Source organism: Nuphar pumila, chromosome 14 (genome assembly GCF_984573655.1).
Source record: "Nuphar pumila chromosome 14, dmNupPumi1.hap1.1, whole genome shotgun sequence".
Classification (NCBI taxonomy): Eukaryota; Viridiplantae; Streptophyta; class Magnoliopsida; order Nymphaeales; family Nymphaeaceae; genus Nuphar; species Nuphar pumila.
In genome coordinates, this window is record NC_143262.1 from 24,606,591 (window position 1) to 24,633,385 (window position 26,795).

Consider the following 26,795-nt stretch of genomic DNA (forward strand, 5'->3'; position numbering starts at 1 on the left):
GGTCGGGTTCGGGTTGAGGTATGCTGACCCGCCAACCCGCCAACCCGACCCGATTGCCACCCCTACAAAAAGAGTGCGATCTACATTGCCAACAATCGTACTTTCCATAAATGTACTAAACATATCGAAATAGATTGTCACTATGTTCGAGGGGAGCATTTACATGGGACCATCGATTGTTACATTAGAATACTAGTGAGCAGATTTCTTTACCAAACCTCTCGTTGCTCTCCGTTTCTACTTTCTATTAGATAAACTTTCAGTTATTATACTGTAAGTTTAAGGGGGAGTGTTAAAAATTATACATATATATATTATGTATATATATATTTATATAAATATATTTTCTCCTTTATTTTTCTCTTTTTCAATCTGTCACATGGATGCGGGTGCAGCGCGATTTCAAAAATTTTGGACACGGGGACTCGGCTATATATATATATACATATATATATATCAATGTTATTAAAAACGTGCCTCAAGGCGCAAAAAGTATTAGAATATGGATCGGATATGGATCCATTGAAGGATCCATATCACATGTATATTTATGTATTTTGTATTACTAATGCAGGGCAGTTTTGTCCATGCAAAAGAAGTTGTAACCCTATTAAACTTAACAGCAGAATAGAGAGATTAGTGTGGCGGCCGATTCTTAACAGGTACCCGAGTTATCTTTCTTCTTTTTCTCTTCTCATTTCTCAATCCTTGCAGCAGTTTTCACATGGTATCAGAGCATCGACCCCTCTGGGAATAAAAAGGGCCTTCATCGGGACCGAGAAAAGCTGTGTTCACCTTCTCATCAAAGCTGTGTTCTCCAACTTCGTGTCTTCCAGTTTGTCTCACGCAAGGCTGCTGACTGAATAAAGATGCACTTTTGTCTTGGTTTTCTAGCCATCAAGTTTGTCTCATCTGAATAAAGCTGCACCCTTGTCTTCTAGCCATCAGGTTTTACTCCTTTATTTCTTGTCTCATCTGAATAAGGCTGCACCCTCTTTCTTCTTGTCAGGTTTTACTCCTTTATTCTTCTTGTCTCATCATTTCTGTCTCATCTGAATAAAGCTGCCCTGGAACAATTTTGATTCCTCATCTCACGTGACACCTGGTAAAGTCTGGTCACACAAGTCCCTTTTATTTTTATTTTATTTTTTGCTTTGGTCCACGCAACTCAGCTCTGGTCACTTAAACACCCTAGTCACGTGAACACCTCCTGTTCACGTCATTCGTGTTTTTTTTTCCTGTTTTCACATCTTCTTGGTCCACGCAACTCATTGATTGAGTTTGATCTGAACCCTATACAGATTTGCTCAAGCACGCAGCAATAGAGTCTTTACATTCCTTTTCTTTTATCCACTGTTATCTATCATTGTTTGCATTTCTCATTGATTGAGTCAGATCTGAACCCTACGCAGATTTGCTGAATTAAAGTTATTTTCCTCTTTCTTGATTCTCCATTACTCTGTCGTGACTAGTGACATAATCTCCTTTGTGTGCCGGGCCCTACCACAAAACTGTTCTCTATCATAAGTTTGCAAATGGACAATTCAGTCAGCTCGGGGCTTTCCTCCAATTTTCTTGGACAACTAGTTTATGAAAAATTGAATACCAATAATTATTTGACCTGGAAACGTCAAATCACTCCCTTCATCCGAAGCCAAGATCTTTCAGGCCACTTGGATGGCTCTACTCCAATGCCTCCAAAATTTATTTCACAAGAAGCAAAAGATGGAAACTTACCAAACATTGTTCGTGATCCTACCTTTGTTACTTGGATGAAGCGCGATCAAGCTCTCGTCGCGTACATTACTTCTACACTGACACAAGAAGTACTTGTTTCTATTCCTGATGATTGTACAGCTAAAGAATTATGGGAGAATCTAGCTCAGACTTATGCTCAAATATCAGAGGCTAAGGTGTTGTTTCTCAAGCGCGAATTCCAGCTTTTAGAAAAAGGGACAATGACTATTATTGAGTTCTTAAATCAAGTCAAAAGCATCACAGATCAACTAGCCATTGTTGGATATCCAGTGTCCGATAAAGAAAAAGTACAACAAACCCTGAATGCCTTGGGATCAGAGTATCATGTCCTTGTGACTTCCTTACTGTGCTTGCCTATGTTACCTAGTTTTGAAGATTTGCGTGCTAAACTGTTCCAGTATGAGATGTCCTTGAAAAGCATTTCTGATGCTTCAACAGGGCAATCATCTATGCATGATGTTCTTGCCACCGGGATGACTGCTGATCGTACACGAGGAGGGCGTGGCAACAGAGGTAGGGGTGTACAAATCCAGGGTGGACGTAGGTTGCTACCTACACCAAATGTCACTCCCAGTCTGACAAGGAATGTTCCCACGTGTTACCAGTGCAACAAACGTGGCCACATCAAAGCCAATTGTTGGTTAAATCCTCAGAATCCTCAAAATCGCAATAGAATACAAAACAATAGAAATGTTGCTATATCAGGATCTGCGGGTACCTTTCGTGTCAGTGATGATGCTAAGGATCTTCTCTTGTCAGCTATGGCTAACTTGAACCTGAAGCAGAATGATGATGGAATATGGTATGTCGACTCTGGGGCAGCTGCTCATGTCACTGGCAATGCAGGTAAGTTCTCTACCTTGATCCCTTATTTTGGAAAATCTAATATTGTAACTGGAGATGGAACTCACCACTCTATCTCAAACGTAGGCAACGTCTTCATTCCTTTGTCTGAATCTTTGTCCATTCCTTTATCTGATGTTGTGCATGCACCAAATATAAAGAAAAATATAGTCTCTGTTTCCAAGCTTGTTGATTCTACCAATTCATCTGTTGAATTTACTCCTACTTCTGTCTTTGTCAAGGATCTTCAAACGAAGAAGACGTTCGCTAAAGGAGAGCGACGTGGAAACATGTATATCTTCAATGAAGATCCAGCCTCCAATGTTCTGAAGCCTTCCAACTCTGATCACGTCTCTAGAAGTGTTTTAAGTATATCTCAATGTAATAAGCCAAAAATTTGGCATTCTCGTCTTGGTCATTGTAGTCAAGTCTTTATTGAAAAATTAGTGTCCAATGGATTTCTTCCAGAGTCTGTTCCATCTTCGTTGAAGAATAAGATGTGTTCCAGTTGTCAGGTTTGCAAAAGTCATGTACTTCCCTTTCATCAAATAAATAAAAGAGCCTCCATGCCTTTTGAGATAATATGTTCTGATGTTTGGGGCCCAGCCCCCAATCCTTCTTCTTCCGGAAGTAAATATTACGTATCTTTTATTGACAACTTTTCTCGCTTTACCTGAATATTCTTTATGAAACACAAATCAGAGGTTTCCCTTATCTTTCGTCATTTTCATGCCTATGTTAATACCCAATTCTCTCAAAATATTCAAATTCTCCAATGTGATGGGGGTGGTGAGTATTCCTCAAAAGAATTTTTAGATTTTCTTCAAGATAATGGGATACATCGTAGAGTTTCTTGCCCATACACTCCACAGCAAAATGGAGTTGCTGAGCGTAAACATAGACATATTGTGGAAAGTGCAATGAGCATGATGCATGGCTCTAACGTGCCCATTAGTCTTTGGACAGAAGCTTTTCATACTGCCACTCATGTGATAAATCGTCTCCTTATGCCTATTCTTGAGAATCAGTCTCCTTATTATGTTCTCTTTGGAGTACATCCAGATTATGATGAGTTACGAGTTTTTGGTTGCATGTGTTATGTACATATTGATAAATCCGTGAGAACTAAATTTCAGGACAAAGCTTCTATATGCCAATTTGTAGGTTATGCAGATGAACACAAGGGATACAGGTGCTAGATCAAAATCTCTAGAAATGTTATTTTTGATGAAAATAGTTTTTTGAAAAATAAAGCAAATCATGATTATGAACATATTGACGCATCTGTCAATTGGTATGATCCATGGCTAAGTGCTGAACTCATCTCACATGCTGCAGAACATACTACTTTGGCTCCTGGAAGCATAAACGATGAGATAGTTTCAGATGAGGCATCAGGAACAGAATGTCAAAGATATAGAGGAAATGTCTATACCAGGAGGCCCAGAGAACAAACTGATGTACCTACAGAAGGACAGGTGGCATTGTCCAGTAACAGAGAGGCACCAAGAAGATCAGGCAGGATAAGGCACCCCATTGAGAAATGGGTGAGTTATGATAACTTCTCTATGGATTTTCAGTTTTTTCTATCCAAGATTGAAAAACACGAGGAACCACTTGGATTTCGTCAAGCTATTCAATCCAACAAATGGATTGAAGCAATGAATGAGGAAATTGAGGCACTTCATGAGTGTCAAACATGGGAGATAGTTGGTCGTCCCCCAGATAAAAATGTTGTTGGTTCAAAATGGGTATATAAGATTAAATATAAACCTTATGGTAGCATTGAACGATACAAGGCACGTCTTGTTGTCAAAGGTTTCACTCAAGAATACGGTCAAGATTATGATGAGACATTTAGCCCAGTAGTGAAAATGGGAACCATTCGTATTATTCTTGGCCTGGCCATTGAACATGGGTGGACTCTTAGTCAGCTTGATGTTAAAAATGCATTCCTTCACGGGGATTTAAAGGAAGAGGTCTACATGGAGCAACCTCAAGGCTATGCAGTGGGAGACCCAAAAGAATATGTATGCAAATTGAGCAGAGCTTTGTATGACTTAAAGCAAGCCTCCAGGTCGTGGTTTGAAAGCTTCTCCTTAGAGATTCAGAACCACGGTTTCCTCCGCTCCCAACTAGATCATTCGCTATTTATGTACAGAGATGGATCCAATATAGTTTTCTTACTTATATATGTTGATGATATCGTGATCACTGGTAATGCTCCAGACCATATTAGACGAATTAAAGATTTGCTGAGTATGCGATTCAGGATGAAAGATCTTGGAGAACTGAGATATTTCCTTGGTGTAGAGGTGGACAGACATGATGGAAAAATGTCATTAACCCAACACAAATATACTCTTGATCTTCTTACCAAAGCAGGAATGATAGATTGCAAACCTCTACCTACACCTAGTGTTGTCAATCAAAAGCTCAGTATTTGTGATGGTGAGTTATACCATGATGCAAGCAAGTATCGTAGTTTAGTGGGCATGTTACAATATCTTACTTTTACTAGACCAGACATTGTATATTCTGTAAACCAGGTATCCCAATTCATGCATGAGCCAAAGACTGGTCACATGGATGTTGTTAAACGTATTCTTCGTTACCTAAAAGGCACAGTAGGTGATGGACTCACATATGTACAATCTTCATGGGGGACACCGAAACATGACATAGTGGCTTACACAGATGCAGACTGGGCAGGGGACCCAGATGAGAGAAGGTCTGTTTTAGGATACTGTGTTTTTATCGGAAGAAATCTAGCCTCATGGAGTAGCAGGAAACAGAAGACTGTGGCACGATCTAGTACAGAGGCAGAGTATAGATCTATGGCAGCTACCACAGCAGAAGTGACCTGGATTAAACATCTACTTACAGAGATGGGAGAGAATATCTCAAGTTCGACTCTTATGTGTGATAATAGAAGTGCTATACAAATTGCGTTCAATCCTGTTCATCATAGTCGGACTAAACATATTGAGATTGACCAACATTTCATCAGACAAAAGATAGCAGACAAAGAGATTGAACCAGTTTATGTGACTTCAGAAGACCAAGTCGCCGATATGTTCACAAAAGGCCTCACAAGTAATCGTTTTTGGTATCTGAAGAACAAGTTGCACATGGTTCAATCCCATGCACAACTTGAGGGAGGGTATTAGAATATGGATCGGATATGGATCCATTGAAGGATCCATATCACATGTATATTTATGTATTTTATATTACTAATGCAGGGTAGTTTTGTCCATGCAAAAGAAGTTGTAACCCTATTAAACTTAACAGCAGAATAGAGAGATTAGTGTGGCGGCCGATTTTTAACAGGTACCCGAGTTATCTTTCTTCTTTTTCTCTTCTCATTTCTCAATCCTTGCAGCAGTTTTCACAAAAAGCGTGCCTCGCCTCAAGGCGAGGGGCTTTGTGCCTTGAGGCGCAGGCTTGAAGCGCAAATGCATAGAGGCGTACGCCTCATAGGCCTTGAGGCGTATGCCTCGAGGTGATGAGGCGCGCACGCCTCGTGATTATGGTCAAATGAGGGTCAAATCCCTCATTTGACCATAATTAAAATCTTGCTCCTGACCCTAACGAGAGTCGGGGGCCCTAATTAATCTCTCGCAGCCCCTCTCTCTCTCTCGTCTCTCACAATCTCTCCCTCTCTCTCGCAGTCTCTCGCAACCCCTCTCTAGTGTCTCTCCCTTATCGGCCTCCTTCTCGCCGGAAGCAGATGCGACGCTGGAAGCAGCCATACCCCAGGTAACCCGACCCCTTCATTGTAAAACCCACAGTTAAAAAAAAATTTAATTGTATCGGACCCAGGCCGGGTCAGGTCGGGTCCGGACTCGACCCGGGCCCGTCCTCGATAGGGTTTTAATAACCCGACTCAGGAAGAGGATTTTAAGAAATCCTCTTCCCGAGCGCCGCACCCCCCACTTTCGTTTACGGGCGGATAAGGGAAACCCATCGGGGTTTCCCCATTTATCGCCCCCTCCCCCCCCCCCCCCCGAGCTCTTTAAGAGCACCGCAGGAGGGCAGGGGGAGGCACCTCCCTCTCGAACCTCCTCCTTCCCTGCGCAAGCCATCAACATCGATCGTCGCCGCCTCTGCGACCCACGCCGGCCACCACCGTCGGTCTCCTCCCAGGTACGACCTCTTCACCCCCCTCTCTGTCACCTCGCCGGGAGGCCGACAGGCTGCACACGGCCCCTGCCGCGCCCTCCCACCTCTCCTGTGCCCATCGGAGGCCCGATAGGTGCCCTACGAGGCCCCTGTCGTCCCCTTTTCCCTCTGGGGGTTCGTCGGAGTGCCGGTAGGGGACCAATGGCCCCTGCGACACCCCTCTCCCCTGTGGGTGATCGGGCGACCGACGGGAGGTCGGTTGCCCCCTGTCACCCCCGTCCCGATCTCTCTCTCTCTCTCGGCAGGTGTTGGCCCCCTGCCGCCTCTCGGCTGTCGGCAGGGGCTGGCCCCTGCCGTCTCGTGACTGTCGGCAGGGGCTCAGTGAGCCCCTGCCGCTTCGATGCTGTCGGCAGGGGCTGACCCCCTGCCGTCTCGTGGCTGTCGGCAGGGGCTCAGCCCTTGCCGCCTCGCTGCTGTCGGCAGGGGCTGGTCCCCTGCCGTCTCATTGCTGTCGGCAGGGGCTCGACCCCTGCCCCTTCGCTGTTGTCGGCAGGGGCTGGCCCCCTGCCGCCTCGTTGCTGTCGGCAGGGGCTGCCCCCCTGCCGCCTCGCTGTTTTCGACAGGGGCTCATCCCCTGTCGCCCCACTGTCGTCGGCAGTCAGGGGCTCACTCCCTGTCGCCTAATCCTACCCATGCCCCCGTCGCACCATTAAATTATATTAGCATACTTGAATAATTCACACTCTTGCTGATTTACGCAATAGGTCCAATTCACGCTCCGCGGCCCGATCCTCGTATCATCTACACCCGTAGACGCACGCAAATGCACGACATCCCGAGGTAGGGGAAAGTCGCACGAAGGGTTTGTATGAATGAAATAAAATATATGGACTCTGTGATAGAATAATTTATTTGGCATACATGCTTACCTGTAGGATTATCTAACTTGTGATTGTCTGTTTTGCGTCTACTCATCCTTATTCTTTTGAAATTGCATGCTTAAATGTAAAACTCTATGAGTAGACTCATTTCTAGAAAGAAACCCACGACAATTGCTACTATAACCGGACCTTAAGACAGGTACGGTATAAGTTTTACGAGAGATAATGAAGTACCCTGAAGTGGGCAATCAACCCCTTATAGATATCAATGAAATTATGTTGGCCTCCACGGGCCAATTGCTCAAAGAGCAATATATGTCATGTATGAACCAAAAGAATCACAAGACATTAAATGTTGCCCTCGCATCGTAGTCGTACCTCTAGGTAGCTACGATCGTACTTTTGGACAAGTATGTCCCATGTGTGTTACGATGTTTGGATGATGAGGTTGTAGCAACCTCGAAGCGTGCATTTAGCACAATGCTGAGATCACATAAATGGTGACAACTCACCTCAAGATGCAGACCAGAGCATATAGAATGGGGGCGGCGGTTAAGAAACCCCCGTCGTACCCATTCGACCTTCACGGTTCATCAAGAGAGAGGATGGATGGTACAAAAACTCCGATGGACAGGTTGTTAACAACCACCTCACGGACAAAAGACTCGGCTTCCCCAGTCATCGGAGTTAGGGGAATTGGGATTACCATAAATTATCCTAGGTGGTAACTCCCAGGTACTTATGCAGAAGTTGGATGCATCCATGGGCCATGAATGCCTTTGGGGATTTACTCTCTTGGTCACTGACCGCCCCCCTTTGGAGCAGACTCAGTCAGCCATTCAGGTTAATGAAAAACACCTGACATAATAAACCCTCTGATCGGTCTCGACTGTTTCTACGTTTTGCGTCTGTGCGTACTGTTAAAATGTAGCTCCTAAAATCATTGTAAATATAAATATATATATTTATATACATAGAGATATATTTACATATAATATATTATATGTACATATATCTCTCTATATATAAATATATATATTTATATATTTTTACCCGAAAGGGCATTTCTGTCATTTCCTGTTTTGCGCATATTCACTTTTAGAATATGCTGTAATTTTCTTTTTATTTTTACTTTTGTAATTTTTTTTTTCTTTTTATTTTTTGATTTATTTTATGTGCATTGGGGGTCCCCCAATAGAGTCGTTGGGGGCCCCCAACGGTCACAAATGTGACCGTTGGGGGCTCCCAACGACTCCTTTGGGAGCCCCCCCTTGCACCTTCTAACATTTGTATAAATAGGGGTGTTCCCCCCTTGTATTTCCTAAGCTTGAGAGTCTCAAGCATTTGCTTTTATATATTGAAATACATGCATTATTGCATGTTTATTATTTATACACTTTTTGTGTATTTTGTTCAAGTGTTGTGAGAGTGCTTTCGTGCACTTCTTTTATAAAGTTTTTATGCTTGTTTATGTATTGTCTCTTCGTAGACAATTTCACATGGTATCAAAGCTCGGTTGGTGATTGGAGATCGTGAGATCCGCCTTTGTTCGAGTGCCTCAAAAACCGTGCCTTCGGATTTTTTGAGATTGAAGTGGTGGATCTTGCTTCTCAAATATTTTAGAAGGATCTTGTGCTAAGAAGAAGTTGAAACATCGTATTGGTACGTCTTTTTTCTTCTTCTCTCTACGTCTTAATGGGTGAGAAAGAGTCTCACTTTGCCCTTGGCTTCAAATTGAATGGGTCCAACTATCATATTTGGGCCGGGAATATGGAGGCCCACATAAAAGGAAAAGGATTGTGGGGTTATGTGCAAGGAACAATTCCGGAGCCGGAACCCAAGATAACCATAATGGATGGAAGTGAAATCAAGATTCTTGAGGGAGAGGAAAGGATCAAAGCTCTTGAAGAATACTCAAAGAAACACGACGAATGAGAAATGAAGAACTTCAAGATTCTTTCTTGGTTCTTCGCATCCGTCGAAACGAAGATTAATGCCAACATTATCAAATTCAAAAAGGCATCGGAAGCTTGGCATTATCTCGAGAAGATGTATACATCAAGAGACCTATCTCATAAGTATTACCTTCAAAAGAAGGCCCTCTCCCTTACTCAAGGTGAAATGTCTATTAGGGAATATTTTGCCGATCTTTCCTCTATTTGGGATGAGCTCTCTATGCTTGAACCAAAATGGAGTGGAGAGGCAATTGAACTCCGCCACAAGCAACTTGAAGAAGATCATTTCTTCAATTTTTTGAATGGGTTGAGACCGGAATTTGAGCAAATAAGGTCATCACTTCTATCCTCATTTACTCCTCCCTCTCTTGAAGATGTTCTCACCAAATTAAGTGGTGAGGAGACTCGTATGAATTTATGTAAACAAGGACCAAGTGTTCTTATGGTTCCTTGTAATTATGAAGAAAATAATGAGGTTAATGCCGTATCAAGACCCGGAAATAATGTAAAGACCTATCGTCCTCCTCACTTTAAATTCCAAAATCAAGGAGGAGATGGTGGACAAAGAGGGAAGCGGGACTATAGCAAGACTATATGTCACTTTTGTAAAGAACCGGGGCATATCAAGCCAGTATGTCCCAAATGGAAGAAGCTTCTTGCTATGGCCACCACCGGCGCACCACAAAAAGAAGAGGCATCATCAAGTGGGTCACTCTCGTTGAACCAAATAATGGAAGCCCTTCAACCTCTTCTCAAGGGAGCTACATCCGGTGCCGCCGTGTCTACTTCTTCCATTCCAGGTAAAGTCCCTTGGCTTTTGGACTCAGGTGCATCCTTTCATATGTCCCCAAACATGTTTTCACTTTCCGATTATTCAAAAAATGCTTCTCCATCCTTTGTTTCCACTGCGGATGGATCTTCTCTTGAAATTAAAGGAATAGGTAATTTTGAAACTCAAGATTTTTTTATTCCAAAAATTAGATTTATACCTAAACTTAATTTAAATCTTCTTTCTGTTTCTCAACTCTCGGATCATGGTTGTGATATTAAATTTTCATGTGATAAATGTTTAATACAGGATCGCCTGTCCGGGAAATTGATTGGGGAAGGCTTTAGAAAAGGCGATTTATACTACATGGAATCTCTTCGAGTTCCAAAATCTTTTTGTAATGTTGCCCGAAACAAAGATATAAACATGTGGCACAAAAGACTTGGTCATCCTAATATCACCAAGTTGTCTTACTTACATTTTGCAAAAGACCTATGTAAAAGTTCCTTTTCTTGTAATGACTGTATTCTCGGAAAAATGAAAAGTTTACCTTTTGAGCAAAGAACTATGTTCTCATCTATGTCACACGGACTCGGCTAAGGAGGTGCCGCACCCGAGTCGACACGCCCCGACACGGGTGCGGACTCGGGTGCGGCTTCAGACTCGGCCCGGACTCGGTCAACGCCGAGTCAGACTCGGTCAACGAGTCCAGGCCGAGTCCGTCCACATTTTGGACTCGGTCAACTTTGACCGAGTCCAAAAATGTCTCTAAAAAACTAATTTTTTATATTTTTTATTTAAAAAAAAATATATAAAAAAGGCACTGTGACTGCACAGTCTTTGCAGTGTGCACTGTGCACAGTCTGTGACTGTGCACAGTGCTGTGCCTGTGCACAGTCACAGTCTGTGACTGCACAGACACCTGTGGCATTTTAAAAATAAAATAAAATTATATATATATATATATATATATATATTTTTTTTTTTTGCCGAGTCCCCGTGTCCAAAAATTTTAAAATTGTGCCGCACCCGTGTCGCACCCGCACCCGCACCCGCACCCGCACCCATGTGACATAGGTTCTCATCAAAACCTTTTGAAATTATTCATTCCGATGTTTGGGGACCAGCACCTGTTGTCTCAAAAGGAGGTTTTTCTTATTATGTTATTTTTGTGGATGATTTCTCTAGATATTCATGGATCTTTTTTCTTAAATTCAAACATGAAGTCTTTTCATGCTTTAGAACTTTCCATTCGATGATCAAGAATCAATTTAATAGTAACATAAAGATTTTTAGAAGTGATTCTGGAGGAGAATATCTCTCCAACCAATTTAAAATATATCTTGAAGATCAAGGAATCATTCACCAAAGATCTTGTCCTAAAACCCCCCAACAGAATGGGTTGGCCGAAAGAAAACATAGACATATTATTGAGACCACTAGAACCCTTCTTATTTCTCAAAACATACCAAAAATTTTTTGGGCTGAAGCTGCTCTTGCTTCTGTTTATCTAATAAATCGTTTGCCTTCTAGAATATTAGGAAAAATATCCCCTTTTGAGATCTTGTATAAACTCGAACCAGATTATAATAGGTTACGAGTCTTCGGGTGTAAGTGTTTCATTCTTATCCGTAAGAATGACAAACTCTCTCCCAAAGCTATCCCCTGCGCTTTTCTTGGATATTCCGAAACTCAAAAGGGATTTCGATGCTATGATCTTCGAGAAGATAAATTATATGTTTCTAGAAATGTAACTTTTTTGGAAAATGAAAGTGGATTTGAAAAAAATGTTTCTCAACAAGAAAATTTTGATTATTCCTTCCTTTTTGACTTATTATCTAGTAATGATGATACATCCAGTGATGATGATATGTCATCAAACCATGATGAGAACATTGAAAGTAATATCGAAGAGCATAACCAACAAGAAGACAGGATTTCTAATGATCCTATAACATACTCTCGTAGAAACCAATTCACCTTTAGAAGTGCTATTGACCAATATAGTGAACATATTCCTGTTCTCGATCATCGAAGGTCTGAGAGGAATAGGAGACCTCCCACTCGTTTTGTCTCCTTTGATTCCTTTTCGCCCCGATATAGGGCTTGTCTTAGTGTCATTCATTCTTATTTTGAACCAAGGAACTTTGAAGAAGCAAAGAAATGTATAGAATGGCAAGAAGCTATGCAAAATGATCTTAGTGCTCTTAAAAGGGCTGAAACGTGGGATTTTCAATCTCTACCTATAGGAAAGAAAACTATAGGTTGTCGATGGGTATTTAAAGTTAAAACTAAGAGTGACGGATCACTTGAAAGGTATAAGGCTCGCTTAGTTGCAAAAGGGTATGGGCAAGAGTATGAGATTGATTATGAAGAAACTTTTGCTCCTGTAGCCCGAATGGTTACAGTTAGGTGTCTTATCACTATTGCATCTATCAAAAATTGTAATATCTTTCAAATGGATGTGAAAAATGCCTTTTTAAATGGTGATCTTAATGAAGAAGTGTATATGGATGCTCCACCTGGCATGGAGATCCCCAAAGATAAAGTCCTTCGTCTTCGAAAGGCCCTTTATGGTTTGAAACAGGCCCCCAAAGCCTGGTATGACAGATTTACCAGTGTAATGCTGGAAAATGGTTTCTCCTCATGTTATACTGATACTGCTCTATTTACTAGAAAATCTAAAGCAGGGATTGTAATATTGTTATTATATGTTGATGACATGTTAATCACAGGTGATGATATACAAGGAGTCAAGGGTATTAAGTCCGTCTTGACTTCAAAATTTGAGATGTCAGACTTAGGTTTTCTGACATATTTTCTTGGAATTGAGGTTGCCTATTCGCAACGTGGTATTTTCTATCTCAGTCTAAACTTGCTTGTGAGATTATTGACAGATCAGGGATTTCTGATGACAAAGTATGTGAAACTCCTGAAGTTGTGGGAGCCAAAATGAAGATTGACGACGGTGTTCCTCTAACTGATCCTACTCCTTACAGACAGTTGGTAGGTTCTTTAATGTATCTTAGCATTACTCGACCCGATTTGTCACATGCTATACACATCGCCAGTCAGTTTCAACATGCTCCTACAACCGTCCATATGGGTGCTGTACTTCGCATCATCAGATACTTGAAGGGAACAGTGAATAAGGGAGTATTCCTATCCTCTTCTTCTGAATTAAAATTGATTGCTTATACTGACTCAGATTGGGGAGGTGACCCTAGTAACCGTCACTCCACCACTGGTTTTTGTATTTTTTTAGGAGAATCCTTGATCTCGTGGCGATGTAAAAAGCAACAGAAGGTCTCCTTATCATCCACTGAAGCCGAATACAGAGCCATGGCATCTACCACCATGGAAATAGTATGGATTCGACGTCTTTTGGAAGATATGGGAGTAGTTGTCAAAGAACCAACAAAGCTATGCTGTGACAATAAAAGTGCCATCTACATTGCCAAGAACCACACATTTCACGAGCGAACAAAGCATATAGAGATGGATTGTCATTATGTCCGAGAGGAATACTTGAAGAAGGTCATTGATCTGCCATATGTGACATCTGAGTATCAACTTGCCGACTTCTTCACAAAAGCTCTATGTTCGCCCAGATTTCATTTCCTTCTTGACAAACTTGCGGTTATCACACCGTAAGTTTGAGGGGGGGTGTTAAAATGTAGCTCCTAAAATCATTGTAAATATAAATATATATATTTATATACATAGAGATATATTTACATATAATATATTATATGTACATATATCTCTATATATATAAATATATATATTTATATATTTTTACCCGAAAGGGCATTTCTGTCATTTTCTGTTTTGCGCATATTCACTTTTAGAATATGCTGTAATTTTCTTTTTATTTTTACTTTTGTAATTTTTTTTTATTTTTATTTTTTGATTTATTTTATGTGCATTGGGGGTCCCCCAATAGAGTCGTTGGGGGCCCCCAACGGTCACAAATGTGACCGTTGGGGGCTCCCAACGACTCCTTTGGGAGCCCCCCCTTGCACCTTCTAACATTTGTATAAATAGGGGTGTTCCCCCCTTGTATTTCCTAAGCTTGAGAGTCTCAAGCATTTGCTTTTATATATTGAAATACATGCATTATTGCATGTTTATTATTTATACACTTTTTGTGTATTTTGTTCAAGTGTTGTGAGAGTGCTTTCGTGCACTTCTTTTATAAAGTTTTTATGCTTGTTTATGTATTGTCTCTTCGTAGACAATTTCACACGTACCCACATGCCAGTTAATATCAGAACTTAAAGAATGTCTTTTTAAATAGTTGTAGATGATGGAGTCTTACACTGCTTGAAATGCTTCAAACAACAGCTCTTTGCTTACGTTACACTTGTTAGAATAACTTTCAATTGTATTTGTTGCCTTAATATGATAAACTGCTTATCTCATGAATGTCCTGCTTTATTTTATTTTACTTATCTATTCGTGCACCTGCTGGTTTGTTATGAAACTGACTCATTTCATGAGCAGGTGAGGAGTAGGACTTCACAGGCGGCCGATGGCGTGGTGCAATATGGCTCAAGATTTCTCTTCTTTCTGTTGGCGTCATGGCTCTGAGTTTTAGAGTTTTTCTTTAGATTATGAAATATTGAGAAATTGCTCATTTTGTAATAAAGTGCAGATTTTATTAATAATCTATTGTATTATTTCCTCAATTCCTTTTTAATAGTTGTTAATGTGAATGATGGTTTTTCAGCTAACGTACCAAAGATTGTTGACTTGTGCTCCTTTCTAAATGTCTTTCGCTGTCTCTTTTAAAAGTGAAAACTTTAAATCTTTGAAAGGTTTTTCGATAATGTTTTCGAAATTACAAGTTGAAATTTTGGGGCGTTACATTCATTCTTTTTCCTTCGTATCTGCCTCTCTCTCTTGAATCTTTGTAGCAGACAGGGGCACGACCCCTGCCGTGCGATTTATTCCGGCAGGCCCGACCCCCTTCGTAGACCTTGCGACCAAGGTTGGGAAGTTGGTTGTACCAATGTTTATAGAGAAGAGCAGTGGGTAAACGAACCAAACTGAAAGCCTTGTTCAGGCTCGGTTTGATTACAACCTAGCTGAAGATGAGCTTGCACAAGCTCGAGCTAGCCAAAACTGAGTTGGCTCGTTAAGCAGAACTAGTTTTTTTTTTACAAGAAGCCACAACAAAAATGAACCAGTGACCTCATTGTTTTTATCATATCTGCATAACCAGTTCATTTACTCTTATGTTTGTTGGCATATGATAAACCTAATCGTTCTCGTTTCACTTATATTGCACGAACTGCTTCTTGCTTCTTGCTCAACTCACTGAGCTCAAGTCTGAATGAGCTTTGTGCGAGCCAACTGAGCCAAGCAGTGAGCTGCTTTGTTCGCTTACCATCCCTAATAGTGGGGTGAATGAGATAGATGGATGGTAAAGCTGCACTAATCTTTTTTTTCCATAGGAAATGTTGGGGAGCTCAAGTTTGTGGATGATTTTTCTGCGTAAGAATAAAAAAAGTAGCATTTAATATGTATTTTGATAGAAATGTATAAAAGATGCAGTAAAATATCACAAAATTATTCTTGTGTATTGATTAAAAAGTCAAAAAATTTGGTGTTCTCGTGCTATACAAACAACAACAACAACTACGCCTTCATCCCAAAACAATTGGGGTCAGCGATATGAACCAAAAAAGAAATTCATTTTGGGTCTTCCACATGAATCCTCTTCCTCCAATCATTTCTATCCAACGCCATGTCCTTGGTGAGGTTCAAAGCATTCATATCCTTTCCTATCATCTCCATCCAAGTCTTCTTAGGCCTACCCCAACCTCTTTTAACTAATATATTTTCCCATTTCTCTAACCTTCTAACTGGAGCATCATTAGGCCTTCGCCGAATATGTCCAAACCACCGTAAACGATTCTCTCGCATCTTATTTTCAATGGGTGCAACACCTACCTTCTTACGTATCTCTTCGTTCCGAATCTTATCTTTTATTGTATTTCCACACATCCATCTAAGCATCCGCATCTCAGCTACACTCATTTTTTGAATATGATGTCTCTTGGCAGCCCAACATTCTGTACCATATAGTAAAGCGGGTCTAATAGTCGTCCTATAAAACTTTCCCTTCAACCGCAATGGCATTCTACGATCGCACAACACTCCAGTAGCACTTTTCCATTTCATCCACCCAACCTTTATCCTATGATTTACATCTCCATCAATTTCTCCATACTTTTGAATGATGGATCCCAAATATTTGAAATAATCATTCACCGGTATATCTTGCTCACCAAGCTTCACTACACTCCCATCACTACTTCGTTGCTTACTAAACCGACATTCCATATATTCAGTCTTACTCTTACTCAACTTAAAACCTCTAGCTTCCAATGTCTGTCTCCATAATTCTAACTTAGCATTAACCCCAGCTCTAGACTCATCAATCAAAACAATATCATCAGCAAACAACATACACCACGGTACATTTTCTTGAATTGATCTCGTAAGCTCATCCATCACTATCGCAAATAGGAAAGGGCTTAAAGCAGATCCTTGATGTAACCCAACCGTTATCGGAAAATTGGTTGTCACCCCTCCACAAGTGCGGACATTGGTTACTACTCCTTCATACATATCTTTAATTATACTAATGTACTTGAGAGAAACACCTTTCTTCATCATTGTCCACCAGAGAACGTCCCTAGGTACTCTATCGTATGCCTTCTCTAAATCAATAAAAACCATATGCAAATCTTTGTTCCTCTCTCTATATCTTTCAATAAGTTGTCTAAGAAGATGTATAGCTTCCATAGTTGATCTTCCAGGCATAAAACCAAATTGATTCTCCGATATCATGACAACCTTTCTCAACCTAGACTCAATCACCCTCTCCCAAAGTTTCATAGTATGACTCATGAGTTTTATACCACGATAGTTTGTGCAATCTTGTATATCACCCTTATTCTTATATAAAGGCACCAAAGTACTCTTCCTCCACTCATTAGGCATCTTATTTGTTCGCCAAATCAAGTTAAAAAGATTTGTCAACCATTCTAAACCTTTCTCTCCCAAGCATTTCCAAGCCTCGATAGGTATACCATCTGGGCCAACTGCCCTTCTTGATTTCATTTTCTTCAAAGCCTCTGCAATTTCTTTCTTTTGAATCTTGCGCATGAAGTCACGATTTATCTCATGAAAAGGAATGGAGAAGTCTCCAAGATCTTGAGCATGACTATCATTAAATAGCTTATCAAAATAATCTTTCCATCTCTCCTTAATCTCCTCATCTTTGACTAAAACCCTTTGCGTTTCATCTTTGATACATCTAACCATACCCAAATCCTTCGATTTCCTATCTCTCATCTTTGCAAGCCTATAAATATCCTTCTCGCCTTCTTTGGTATCCAACTTGTCATAAACCTCCTTATATACCTTAGCCCTCGCGTTTCGAACAACTTTTTTAGCTTCCTTCTTTGCTATCATATACTTCTCCAAATTCTCACTATCTCGTGCTATGTTTCAAAAATTTTACAAACTCCCATCTCAAACTCTTTCGTTTGTGGGTACACCCTTATTGAGTTGGTGGTTCAGTGGCCGCATTTTGAATGACCTTACTTCAGGCCAGTCAGTGGCGCTTTTCTACATGAAAGATATTAGAATTAAATACATTTTCATTAGTTACATTCATTTGTGCACGTGGCAGCATTCCATTGGTTTTTTTCTTATTTATTTATAATTTTAGATAATTTTTATAGTTTTTTTAAGTTTAATTTTTTTTTGAGGCTTACGCTTTGCGCCTCGAGGCTTACGCCTCGCCTCAGATTTTGGTGGAGCGCCTCGCTACGCCTCAACGCTTTTCACAACACTGATATATATATATATATATATATATATATATATATATATATATATATATATATATATATATATCAGTCAAAGTTGTGCCCATTAGGGGACAGGTGATGAGTTGTGAAGCTTGATTCAGGGTTTTCTTCCTTATAGAAGGGGGGGGGGGGTCCCCCGGCGCGAGTCCCGCTGCGCGGTCAGCGGACGGGGGTCCAGGGGGGGCCGCCTCTGGCGGGTTTTTTTTCTAAATTCTGTAGCCCATAACTTTTTTTTTTTAAAAAAAAATTCTAAAAAATTGACCAAAATGACCCTGGGTGCGTTGACTGCACCCAGGGTCGGGTTGAGCGAGTCCAAGCCACACCCGTGTCCGCACCCATGTCGGTGCGTGTTGACGCGGGTGTGTCGACCTTGGAGCAGAGTCTGTGTGACATAGTTTTCAATAGATATGTAACTAGGTTAGGATCAAGGTTGCCAAACTAGGAAGCGAAAGCGGGAAACGATACGGGAAGCGGAAGCGAGAAGTGAGGCATTTTAAAATTTATATTAAGCGAAAAGCGAAGTTTCAATTTAAAAGCAAAATATGAATAAAAAATGAAGCAATATGGAATCAAACAAGAAACAAATAAAAACTAAAATGAAATTGATCATTCTTATATTTCATGATTTTTCTGTAAAAAAAGTTTTTTTTTTGTTAAAATCTAACAATGATGGTTACCAATTTAAAGAAAGTACATGGAAAGTGAGTGAAAGCATGAGAGAAAATACATGAAAAAGATAAAAAGAAACGTGAGAAAAGTATATAGTCTGCATAGACCATGTGTATGAGAAGCGTAGAAGAAGCGTGGGGGAATCAAACTTCCCATAAAGTTTCGGAAGCGAGAAGTATTCGCTTCCGAAGCGAGTTTTCGGGAAGCAAGCTTCCCACCTACCTAAGAAGCTTCCGGTAACTCTGGTTAGGATAGTTTAATTTTCACTTTTTTGTTTAAATTGAACTAGTCAACATTTGTTGACTAGTCAACCAAAAGAGACGTTGGGGAGGTCCAACGTCTCTTTGGAAACTCCTCTTGCTTGTGTATATATGGGGGTGAAACCCCCTCCCATTTGTATGCTTGTTGCATAAAGGTTATCAATAAAATATTATTTGTTTTAGCCTCTTGTTTTGCCCTTTGTGTGGGTTTTGTGAGTGAGCCCATTTGTGGCTTTTGGTGTGTTCACTTTAGCATTATGGTGGATCTTGTTGGAGGCTTTCATTTCTTTACATCCCATACTGCCTGGTTAGCTGTTAATTAGTTTTTTTTTCCTTGGAATCCTGACTCTGCACTTTCATCAAAACAAGGATTTCCTGTTTCAGGTTTTCCATATTATCCATTGCCAGTAGTGTTGAAATTTGGTGGAAAAAATTGCTCTGTGATACTGTAGGTCTGTATGCCCCTTCTCTGTGTCTGTGTGTGCAGGTGTGCCCACAGGGTTGGGGGAGGGGGTGTGGTTGGGGGTTCCAGTACTTTGCATGAAGTGCGTAGTAAATTAAAAGGATAAAATTTTTCTTTACACATATGCACATTTTGGGTTCTTCTGCCTTTTAAGAGCTCAGATTTATATTTGATATGCATTCTAAGTGACCATTATATAGTATGAATTAAAACAATGAAATTGTTGGTGAGCTCCCCTCTCAATAAATTTTGCCTGGTTCTAGCAGTAGTAAATTCTCCGTTATAACTTCGAGGCATTATCTTTATGGTACTTCTGAACAAAACACTAACAGTCTTTTCTTGTATAATATCCTCTTTATGGGATTATTAGTGACTAAGTTTCCTGTATCTGATAAAAGGAACTGGGATCAATTTGAAGCAAATGAAGCATTATTTGGAGTGAAAAGCACATTTGATGAGGAATTATACACTACAAAACTTGAGAAGGGTCCTCAAATGAAACAGCTAGAAAAGGAGGCATTGAAAATGGCTAGAGAAATTGAGGGAGAGGAAACTCGAGATATTCATTTAGCTGAGGTCTCATTTTCAATACCATCCAAATTTTATTTTGGTTAGACTAATTCCATTTTATTAATTTATTCAGATGTTATTTTTATACTGGCTTATTCATCAACAGGAAAGGGGCATTAACCTTCCTGAAGATTTTGAGTTTGATGAAGAAAGCAGGTTTTCAGCAGTATATAGGGGAGCAGATGATGGAGCGTGTGAAGAGAATGATGGAACATTATTTGATTCCTGTAATTATGAAACTTTTGGTGTGCCGTCCAAAGCTAATTCCATTCCATGCTTACAGAAAAAGAAATCCAGTGATGGAACTCAAGATTCATCAGGCTTTAGCTCTGTGGTAAGCTCGCAAACATTTACATTTATGAGATGAATCATAAATCATGCTTTTAATATGGCTTGACAGTAGTGCATTGTCATTGTAGGTATGGTCCTTCTTTGAGCTCTAAAATATTCACACTCCTAAATTTGTCAGAGAATATCCAGTTTCTCCTATTTCCCTTATTTGTCCTTGTCTAAATGTCACATATATTTTGTTCTTGCACAGAAATATATAGGATGTTCATGGCTCATGGTACTGGTAGTGCAAATCATTCACTGGGTCATGCTTGTCCCATAGAGCATTCACTAGGTGTTGTCTCAGAATCTCTTAGACAAACCTGATTGGTGTTCATCTCTTTGCTTCACTGGTGCATGCAACATAAAGCTGTCATTCTGCTCCGAAGAATGTTCCGAAATAGCTTTTACTATAAACAATATGTTTTCTTAGTTACAGAACTGATTAAAGTTAGTGGAAGACAGGACTGCAAATGAAGTTCAATCTGAGACTTTCTAAACCTTGAGGCTTGAGCCATTAACAAAATTCAAAATGATTAACTTCAGTTTTTAATAGGCATTAGTATTGCAAAAAAGATCATGTTAATAATCTTTTCTTTCATTTGCTTCCTAGTTGAGTGATATGTCTAACAGCAGTGTTATTAAAAGCAATGCCTCACGACATGTGGTCTGCACCTTAAGGCAAGGTGCAAGTCCCATGCCTAAAGGTACAAGGTTGCCATGCATTGGTCTATGAAATGCAATCACTAGGGGTTCAGGAGCATGCCTTTAGCAGAAGCATTACACCTTGCTGTGACCTTGCACGGTTGCACCTCAATCATATATGGTCAACGAAAACCAAAATGTCCATTGACCAATTCTTTGAGACATTTCTCCTTCCTGCACTGAAAAGTCAAGAACACTTGAAGTACTATTGGCCTTCATCCCCTGTAACCCCCCCTCTGTCCCTTTGTCTTCCTCTTCCAATCTCCATTTTTTTTCTTCAAAGGAAGTGAATTCCAATAATCAATTTTAAACATTGAAGTTCTGGTTATACGCTGGCAAAGATCTTGTGAGGCTTCAACAAGGCTACATTGCATCCATGCCCCTCCTTCCTTCCAAATTTGGTCCTCCATTCTTTAATATCAAAATTTCAAAGAGCTCATTGTCTCTAACTACAAATTTTTGGTGAGGCCACAGCAAGCTTTTGTGTGTGTGTTGAAGCTGGGTGTTCCCGTGGTGGGCAGGGGGACCTCAAGGTTTTACCAACCGGATGCCTGCCAATGTGTGGTCGGTGACGGAAGCACTGTGGGGGGGGGGGGGGGTTTCCTTAGCCTAGCCAAAAAACTAAACACATATTGGTTGGATCGATACAACTGCCATCTGTCATATCAAAATCAAATATCCTATTTCTTGACAGACATCCATATTGATTTCCTGTCGTCCAAACTGTCCATGCTCCCACTTAATTCATGTAGAGCTTAAAGGGGTGTCAGCATACAAGTTCTAGTGTATAGGGATGGCAATGGACCGGGGCGGGGGCGGGGGACAAGGTCTCCACCCCCGCCCCATCTCAAAACCCGAACCTCCATCCCGGCCTCCATCCCTGCACGGGGGTGGATTTTAACCTCCACCCCCGCCTCCATCCCTGTTTCATGTCCTCCATCCCCGGTCCAAACAGGGGCGAGGCGGGGCCCCATTTCCCCTGGGTCTATTGTCATCCCTTAGAAGATTTGTGGATGGGGATGGAGAGGGGCGGGGCAAGACGGGGATCGGAATGGGGACGGGGACGGGGCGGGGTGGAGGAAAGCGTAAGTCCATCCCCGCACGGGGATGGATTTTAACCTTCATCCCCGTCTTCATCCCCGTTTCATGCCCTTCATCCCCAGTCCAAACGGGGTGAGGCGGGGCCCCGTTTTCCCCCGGTCCACTGCCATCCCTACTAGTGTATAACAAGTGTATAATAGACAATAGGGATATTTCCATAAATATGTACATTGTATATGACCAGAGGTATTTGTAACTGTCCTTAGTTGCCCATTTTGGTCTGTTAGAGTGCTTAGGGCACAAAGGCCTGAGTCATTGATGCATTCTACTATCATGAAGAATGAACAGTGTGCCCAATGATATTCATGATTTATTCAAATCCATTGGAGCAGTGGTCTACAATATAAGCTGTTTGAAGGACGGAGACCAGAATACTATGTTTTCTCAACGAGATCACATCTAGTAAAAGGAAAACCAATAATATTCCATCTGTCAAGACAGTTGAAGGGAATGATATTATTTCTGTCACCTCTTATTTCTATAAAGATTTGGGCAATATCCAGAAGTCAAAGGCATAATGGTGAATTTGTCATTTACGGAATTGGCTGAGGATAAAAAAGCGTCACTGAATTATGTTTCATTGAGGAAGAAAATAAAGTCATCGAATTCCATCCATTGAAGTACCTGTAGATTTCTTTAGGTGGTTTCCAAAGACTGCAAAGCATAAGTCATTGGAGCCATGGCTGAGGTCTTCCAGCCATTAAAGACTTTCAAGTGCCTATAGATTTGTTTGGGTGCTTCTCAAAGACTGTAAAGCAGGATTTCCACTAAAATGAAAGGTTGCTAAAGTAAATTTTTAGGTCATTGTAAGTTCTTATTCAAAAGGAGCCAATAATTGACAACATTAGATTTAGAGCTATCTCACTATTGGGCAACATGAATAATGCAAACCACTGAAAGCAACTGGAAATCATCAGCTAATTGAGACTTTGAGTATCACTATGCCTAGGACATTGACCATGCTGGGCTTTCACTTCTTGGGTTCTTTTTTTTTTAATTGTTTAGTGGAATAAAACCTTTAATTGAAAAGAGCAAAAAATCACACAAAGGGTGTTTGAATCCATCTGATCAAGTGAGCCTAATTCCATGGCAAAGACTCGTCTGTCGCAATTATTGTTAATAACTCTTCCTGAATGAGCTTGTGGGGAGTAAATTTTTTTTTCCTAGTATCAATTAATGCTTTTGTTTTATATTCTGTAGGTTCAAGTCCGGTAATTTTTTTTCCCTTTTTGCTTCTTGGGTAGGAACTTTGGTGAAACCGAAAATAGCTTCTTCTAAGTGTTTTCCTTCAACATGATTTCTGATGCATTTGCCTTTCACAGCCTGAGGATATGTCTTCTTCTTTCCCCTCTGACAAGAGCGGGGATCTCTCTTGCTCAAATACCTATATTAGGGCAGTACACTCTGATTCTGTTTTGAACACTTCTGCGGTGGATGGCACGATCAGGTTTTCTTCCTATCATTCATTCACATCTTATAGTCCATAGTAGTCATATCTTCGAACTTCGTGTTTTTAATGATTACACATGGACATGAAGAAGCATGCGCTTAAATTCTGTCTTGTTGAACAGGGTCGGTGAGAATCAGGGAAGTGATCAATGTTCGGAGAAAAGATTACCTAAAAAGCCCATGGGAAGAAAAGTTGTAAGTCGTTTTTCTATTGTGGAGTATTATGGAGCATTTATACTGTATTTGATTGTTGTTTTGATTCTAATGGTGGTAAGATGGCAACTTCTTTGCTTTGTGTTACAACCCCTGACCCATGACCTATCTTCTTGGATCAGGGTTCTTCCTTCAGCTGGTTTGTATATAATGACCTACATGCACAAACACATACATCATACATGTATTTCTTGAATCCTTATATATAAATCAACATTTCAATTAGAACAATATTATGCAACAGATAACCAATTTTTTTGTATTTACATTTTGAGAGAACCTTTTGTGTCATTTTTTACCTTCTCTTACATGACATCTTAGTTTGTGCAGGTCTGTGAGGAAGGTCAGCCTTTGAAGCTAGATGGTGAGTAGCGACCTTCTCTTGGTCCATGATGCATGCACGTATGCACACATGCATATGTATGTGTGTGTGTTGCCATCTAGTATTTACATGGTTGTTTGCTCTGAATGTTGCTGTTTGTACTGGATCTACTGGTTTTTAGAGGACTTCAAAAGTCAATGGCTCACACTGCACCAACATTTCATAATAAAATATCTAGTTCAAATAGATCCAGAGTGTGTTTATTTATTAGTAAATAAACAGTGATAAGCATTTCTACAAGGTCAGATAGTGAATAGTGTCTGCAACTTGGAGTTTCCAACAGATAGTATGGTACTTTCAGTAGTAGCAAAGATAAGAGGGCTGTTAATGTCCCACCTTTTTTTGGATGTTAAAAAAGATCACTCCTTATAGCACTTTAAAAATGACATGATACTTTTTTCTATGTACATACATGTACATTACATATACATGCATGTATGCATATATGTTTTTTTCAATTATTGTGGTCTGAAGCCTTTTTCTAAAAAAAATATCACAAGAAATTGAAAATTTTCAAAATAATAATATTGCAAGAATGTGGTCATATCATCATGATACTTTTTTTTTTCATTTTCAAAATCCTTTCATATTTCCATTTTCCAATGCTAATTTTATGTTGAAAATCCCTGTGATTTTCCTGCAAGAAAGCTTATATTTGATCTTGAGAAAAGCCTTCATTGGTATTATTGCCCAACTGATATTTGTGTTCTGCATACATACATGCATACATATGTGTATTTCTTCAGTATATGTATAAGTTCTTTTGTGCGTGGACTTATGGCTGATTTACCAATGTGGCAGATCTTAAATGGTTGAACTTTTGTGTGTGTGTGTGTGTGTGTGTGTGTGTGTGTGTGTGTGTGTGTGTGTGTGTGTGTGTGTGTGTGTGTGTGTGTGTGTGTGTGTGTTGCTTCCACGACCTCTACTGGACATGAAAGAGTTCAGCAGATTACTCTGCCCATATGTGAAGTACCATAATTGTCCCATAGAGTATTTATCAACATTAGGCTTATTAAGTAATCCTACACAAAGTAAAAGAATATTATTTATTTAATGCATCTTTCAGTTGTCTCTCCTGAATTTACAAAAAGCCTCCTGTTCTGGCCTCCTGTCCTACCTCATCTGATTTCTCTGTATCCGGTAACCAATAATGAGAATTTCTAATGAAATGGCACTAAAAACTGTACCATTTTGTTCTGATCAGCTTTTCCATGTGGTCTCATTTTTCCTTTCTTTGTGCTAACTAAGAAGCTTGAATAAGATCTGACATTCTCTAGTCTATGCTAATGTGATGGGTGTGATTTGGTCAGGCAAATTTTAAGAGCTCCAGGCTGACCTTTAGGTTTTCATTAGATTTTGTAGATCTGACATGTTCTTGTCTGTACTAATCTGATGCCTGCGATTTGGTCAGGCAAATATTAAGAGCTTTTGAACTGACCTTTAAGACTTCATGTAAATTTATGGATTGCTTGTAGGTAACCATTCTTTGATGTATTGCTTTCAAACATTCTGTGTTCTAGAATTTTGTCAGGAAATTCTGTTTTCAACAATTATATTTATTAGGTTTCAGCAACTTCCTATTTCTAAAACTATCCTTGTTGGCCATATTTTATGCAAAAATAAACGTCTTGTTATAGTTTGGACTGTTCTTTGTTGTGTCCTTAGGCTGTTGGTATCATTGTAACTTATCGTTCACTTATTTGGCAAGATTTTTTGGTATTTGACTTGTGATAGGGTCTCCTACATCCCAGCTTGTAAAGATAGTTTGTAATGATGGTTCTTTCTGTTGTCTATTTTTGCATCTAATTTAAGCCATGGTCTCCAAGGAGTGCTATGTCCTATGTAGAAGGTCTGTGTCACAGGTTTGAAGAAAGTAAAAAAAAAACTGGCCCCATTTATTATATGAGTAGCATTCCAGCTTTTTGGTTTCTTGTTGATCATGACACTTAAAGTAAGCCGTTCTACCTCCATGAAGTAGTCACCTGGCACCCCCACGGTGTTATAAGAATGTTTCTTCTTACTACCATCACCATAGCATTTGGTAGGACTTCTGCAAAGTAGAAAACATCATTGCTAGGGTAGTTCCAGAGTTTGTAAATATATGACCTTTTCAATATTTTCTTGTTCACATCTGTCCGAAATGTTATTCTATTTTAAGGTTATGTTATCAACAACTTCTACTCAATGAAAATATTTGTAGTAAAGATTTCTTGTGTGAGCTGTATATAGGACATGGGTTTTGTACAGCCAGGCTGGTCAGTTGCTCCATGATCTTTAAGATTATGGGCATTTGATTCTCATGAACATGTATGACAATTTGTTCATAAAGCTCTTATAACTGGTGGAATTGAATCTTTACCACCCAAGATGTGATCTTATACATGCATCTGGCCTGGGATGTACTGTCCTTTGAATGGCTGGAATCACTACAAA

At 40.1% G+C, this 26,795-nt stretch overlaps 1 protein-coding gene across 2 annotated transcripts in view; it reads left to right on the plus strand.

The window, feature by feature from the left end:
* The window catches only part of LOC149816646 (polyadenylate-binding protein-interacting protein 3-like), a 77,633-nt gene that overhangs the window by 23,965 nt on the left and 26,873 nt on the right, over positions 1-26,795 (plus strand). For both annotated transcript variants that reach the window (XM_089987455.1, XM_089987456.1), the window contains exons 6-10: positions 20,011-20,188; positions 20,289-20,516; positions 23,641-23,765; positions 23,890-23,962; positions 24,311-24,344. In XM_089987455.1, the coding sequence (XP_089843581.1) occupies positions 20,011-20,188; positions 20,289-20,516; positions 23,641-23,765; positions 23,890-23,962; positions 24,311-24,344 (638 nt within the window). The remainder of the gene's footprint in view (positions 1-20,010; positions 20,189-20,288; positions 20,517-23,640; positions 23,766-23,889; positions 23,963-24,310; positions 24,345-26,795) is intronic.